This window comes from Centroberyx gerrardi, chromosome 18, assembly GCF_048128805.1.
Source record: "Centroberyx gerrardi isolate f3 chromosome 18, fCenGer3.hap1.cur.20231027, whole genome shotgun sequence".
NCBI lineage: Eukaryota > Metazoa > Chordata > Actinopteri > Beryciformes > Berycidae > Centroberyx > Centroberyx gerrardi.
This window is the reverse complement of record NC_136014.1, coordinates 24,879,338-24,884,337: the sequence shown is the minus strand read 5'-3', so window position 1 is coordinate 24,884,337 and position 5,000 is coordinate 24,879,338. Positions and strand designations below refer to the sequence as shown.

The window sequence follows — 5,000 nt, the reverse complement described above, 5'->3', positions numbered from 1 at the left end:
GGATCGAACCACCGCTGTTTGCTGAAGAGGGGGGATTTTCCACAGAGGCAGAAACTGGCTGCCCGAGCTAAACCGCAAACCTCTGGAGAGAGAGAGAGAGAGAGAGAGAGAGAATGACAGACAGAGAAACAAAAATAGAGAGAGAGAGAGAGGGACGGGGAGGATAAAGAGAGTATTATTTACGAGCGGTGAGTCCTCTCATCGGAGACTAAACTTAAACACGACCAGGAGACTGGAATCCCACTGAGACCCACTGGGTAAAAGTGCAACGTCAGGACATCGGCTGTGTGTGTGTGTGTGCGTGCGAGTGTGTGCGTGTGTGTGTGTGTGTGTGTGTGTGTGTGCGTGCGGTATAATCACGGAAGAGAAACCTAGTATTTAAGACCCCAGGAGAGAAAGCTATTCTCTCCTCCTCTGAGCCTCAAGATGTTTACGGTCGTTCATTTGCATTTACTTGCGTCTCGAGTCCGAACGCAACCCGTTCAAAACCTCAGAGGAAATCCTGACGTTCTGATTGGTCGATGTGACAGCTTCTTCTTCTTCTTCTTCCTTGAGTTTGTACAAAACAGATAGATGTGAAAAAAGACTCTCAAAAGTTCAATTTAGTCCACTTTGAACATCCCAGAAACAGAAAACTTTTGGAGGCTAATACTGATTTTGATATTTTTATATATCGAAGCAGCTGGTATCTTTATATTTGACCATTTTCATGCCAAAAAGTACAAGTATTCAGTGTTTACCACATATTTTTATTCTTGTCAAGGTGGAAAAGCCTCTGAAACAGCATTTAGACCGTCATGGGACACTAAAACTCTCCATTAAAAATCAGACTCATTAAATTATTTTAGAGCTAGCAACTCTTTAAGGCAAAGTCTCCATCTTTGTTGCTCAGCCTTGTCGCTGTGGTGTTTCTGCACTGCTCTTCCCACAGATCACCTGTCAATCAAACAGTGTGGGCGGAGCTTGGATTTTCTGTTGGTGAAGTTTGAGTTTCTGTAGTTGGCGCTCTTTTGTTTGTGTTACAGCAATTGGCGATAGAGAGCAGCAAAATGGACTTATTTATATGAAAATGTCACAGATTATTACCTTCACTAAGGAGGTTTGTTTTCGCCTGTTAGTTACTTTGTTCTCTGTCTGTCAGCAGGATTTCTCAACAACGTATCAATGCATTTCCCTGAAATTTGGTGGACAGAAAGGCTTTGGGCCAAGGAACAACTGATTAGATTTTGGTGGTGATCTGGATCTTGGCATTTCCACCGTTAGATGATTATCGTCTTTTAGCCAAAACGATGAAACAGAGATAGAAACTTGATTCTAAATCCTAAGGGGATGTTAGCAGGGTCAAGAAATCAATTTAGCTTAAAACAGCAAGAGGGTGTAACAGCAAGTTGGAGAATTGTTCAGTGTCGGAGGAGATCTTCTAGATACTTAAATTAAAGGTCAATATGGGCCAAACCCTACATTAGACCTATACTACATCAATCAATCAATCGACCCTAATATTGCACCTACACTGACACCTACTGTAACCCACAGCATCTCCCTAAATATGTTCTACCATCTCTTACCATCAATCTGGAAATAATTAACTCAGGGAATTGGGAAGAATCCTTGTTGCTTTGTTTTGTCTCACTGTTAGGTAACAAGGCTAACTAGCTAAACTGTTGGAGACAAAAAGCTCTGCAGTCTGACTTACCCCAGGGCGCGCTGTCACACACACACACGCACACACACACACACACACACACACACACTGATCTACAGCTGTGCATCTGAGAGGGCAAATGAGGTAAGAGGTCTTAACTCTGCTGAGACAATTACGTTTGCTGTGTATGTGTGTGTGTGTGTGTGTGTGTGTGTGTTTGTGCGTACGTGCGCTTGTGTGTGTGCCCCCTAGTGAACACTGAGAGTAGTACACTTAAGAGAGGAAGAGAGGAGGCTACATCAGCAACACTACAGCTTTTGGATTTGGATTGATTGATTGGTGTTTAAAAACAACCTGGATGGTTAAAAGTTTGAGGTTGTATGTATGTGTGTTAGAGTATATAAGTGTGTGTGTGTGTGTGTGTTAGGGATGGGACGATATGTCAGAATTCAATATATCGCAATACAAAAATGTGACACTACATATAGTGGGGCAGAAAAACGCACTTTGTAATGACATTTTTTAAATTGTTGTTTACATTCTAGCGAGCCAATGGCATCGCTAGAAAGATTTGTGTCTCAGAAATAAACAGAATTCTGCACAGTCAGACTTTGTTGTCACTGAACTTTTATTTATCACATCGTATCGTGGTTGTATCGAATCATGAACCCCATATCGCGTATCAAATCATATAGTGAGATAAGCAGATCATCCCATCACTAATGTGTGTGTGTGTGTGTGTGTGTGTGAAATAGCATCACAGAATATTACATAGAACACCATGGCCTCCATTAGGTGTGTTTAGATGGCTTACTCAACTGAACACACACACACACACACTCCCATATGTATACATTGGCACATATAGACATATGGGGGTTGGGGTGGGGGGGGGGGGGGTAGTCATCATGTCGCCCCCTGCTGTTTGCGTTCAGAACTGGGCATCAAAATGCATTGGATGATTTGCACACTTCATATTACACAACCCGAGGTGCGATTCCACCTCGAAATGTACTGTGAAATCTATTGTTCTCTCAGGGTTTCAGATGATCTGGCAGCAGTAAAATACAATACTATAGTTTTCATTGAGATTTTTCCAAAACAGACTACAAAGCCTGCTACAAACCGAAGGACAATCCAGGCACTCCAAATATATAAATATATTCATGAGGAAGAAAAAATTCTTAAAAAGCCTTTATTATAGTGGCTAAATCATTAAAAAAGCCAACATGTTTCCTTCGGTTTGTAGCACACTTTTTTCCCCCATTTTCCAAGAGCACCCGATACATTTTTGATCCCAGCTTGACAATATAGAGCAACCAGTCATTTCCTTTTTTCCAGACTACAAAGCCTGTTTACAAAGATGCCAGAGGATCTAACGACTACAGAAAATGTTCAGCCTAGCTTTCCTGTAATTTTTTTATATAATATTGTTCATTTTTATTTTTAATTTTAATGTTCCCATTTTATTCTACTCTTATACGCGTTGTCTATTTTTATTTTATTTTATGACCTCTTCCTTTTTGGTTCTTTTATTCTCCTGCATTTTTATCTGTGTTGTGAAGCACTTTGAGCTGAAATGAAATGTGCTGTACAAATAAAGTTTGATTGATTGACTGAATCCTTTAGCCGGCTTGTCAAACACTCTGGATTAGATTAAAAAAGCATGCAGCATGGTGAAAACCTGCATGAGTCGGTCTGTGTGCAGAGCGCCATCTTGACTGCTCTCCTTCATCTTAGAGAAGAAGGATCTGAACGCTGTTATGTCTTTGCAAAATAATTATGTTGTTTTGTCTCATTCATAGCTGGTGTGCCTTAGTGTCGCAAAATGTCTGATATATGAAAGTTCATGCTATTACAAATTTATAATCCATTTTTTTTATGTAACCAGCAGATGGCGCAAGTTGTCACTTTCCCTCCCAGTACCTCAGACACTTCTGATTAGATTTAGATGAAACTTGGGGAAAAGATGCATCTCACCACAGCATTTTGGTATTTTCACAGTAACAGTGATTGGCCCAAGGGGGGCGCTGCAGTTACAAGTGAAAACAAGGTGATGTATTTGTTTCTGATTGGCCCAGAGGGGGGCTGCGTCACTTGTGGAAGGAGACGTGTTCACTGCTGCCTTTTTTAAAGTGGATTTTTCACACTCTCGCCAAACTCTTTCAACTGCAAAAATTCAACAGGAAAATGTATTCTTTCGCTTTCTTTTTTCTTGCCCTCTCTCTCTCTCTCTCTCTCTCTCTCTCTCTCTCTCTCTCTCTCAGCACACCACCGTTCTTCCCTTCATCATCATCGAGATGCGGACCACCCGCCATCGGTATCCCAGCAGGCCGTGCGGTCTGGTAGCGGTGTGCTGCTTCGGCGTGGGATACGTCCTCTGGTACCAACTGCTTCCTACTTCCTGTCTGCGGGACGCCCACTTCCTCTTCCTGTCCCATCCACACTCTGTCAGGACTAACTCACCTGGATGAAGTTTAGTTTAGTTCTAGTTTAGTTTGGTTTACTCTAGTTTAATTTAGTATAGGCCTAGTATATACCGAGGTTAGCTTAGTTACTTTTAGTTAAGTTTAGTTTAGGCCTAGTTTAGTTCATGTTAGGCCTAGTGTGGCTTAGTTTAATTTACTATGGGCCTGGTTTAGTTTAGCTTGACTTAGTTTAGGACTAGCACAGGCCTAGGTTACATTAGTGGTTTAGATTAGTTTTGTCTTGTTTAGGCCTAGTCTAGCACAGTTTAATTTAATATGGGTTTAATTTAGTTGACCTTACTTTACTTTAGGACTAGTATAGGCCTAGTTTAGATTAGTTTAGATTAGGGCTGAAACGATTCCTCGAGAAACTCGAGTAACTCGATTACTAAAAATCATCGATGCAAATTCTTTGCATCGAAGCTTCGTTTAATCCATATAACTATATACACACTCAGTGTTTCGCACGGATGATTATTACTGTTGCACAACGCGCTGGAGAAAGAGAAAATAGCGAGGGGCGAAGAGAAGAGACAGGCCAGAGAAAACGACAGAAAGTGTCCAAAGTTTCGGATCCAGTGTTGCCAACTTGGCGACTTTGTCGCTAGACTTAGCGACTTTTCAGACCCCCCTGGCGACTTTATTTCTCAAAAGCGACTAGCGACAAATCTGCCGACTTTTTCTGACCATGGGAAGCAATGTTAATGTGTTGAATCCTAAAGCATTTGGCAATAAATTGGTTCGGCTGATGCCGGTTTTCTCTACTTGCTTGTCTAATCCAGAGAGGTCTGACGGTCACACCGCTTCCCACACACAGCGTAGCCCCCTCCCTCCGCTGAGAGCAGGGACTGTAGGATAGGGTCCACTTGTAATTGCTACCGGCGTAC

At 41.8% G+C, this 5,000-nt stretch overlaps 1 protein-coding gene across 1 annotated transcript in view; it reads left to right on the top strand.

The window, feature by feature from the left end:
* The window catches only part of aig1 (androgen-induced 1 (H. sapiens)), a 23,917-nt gene that overhangs the window by 16,300 nt on the left and 2,617 nt on the right, over positions 1 to 5,000 (top strand). The window contains exon 4 of the mRNA XM_078289997.1: positions 3,913 to 4,028. Coding sequence (XP_078146123.1) covers positions 3,913 to 4,028 — 116 coding nt within the window. The remainder of the gene's footprint in view (positions 1 to 3,912; positions 4,029 to 5,000) is intronic.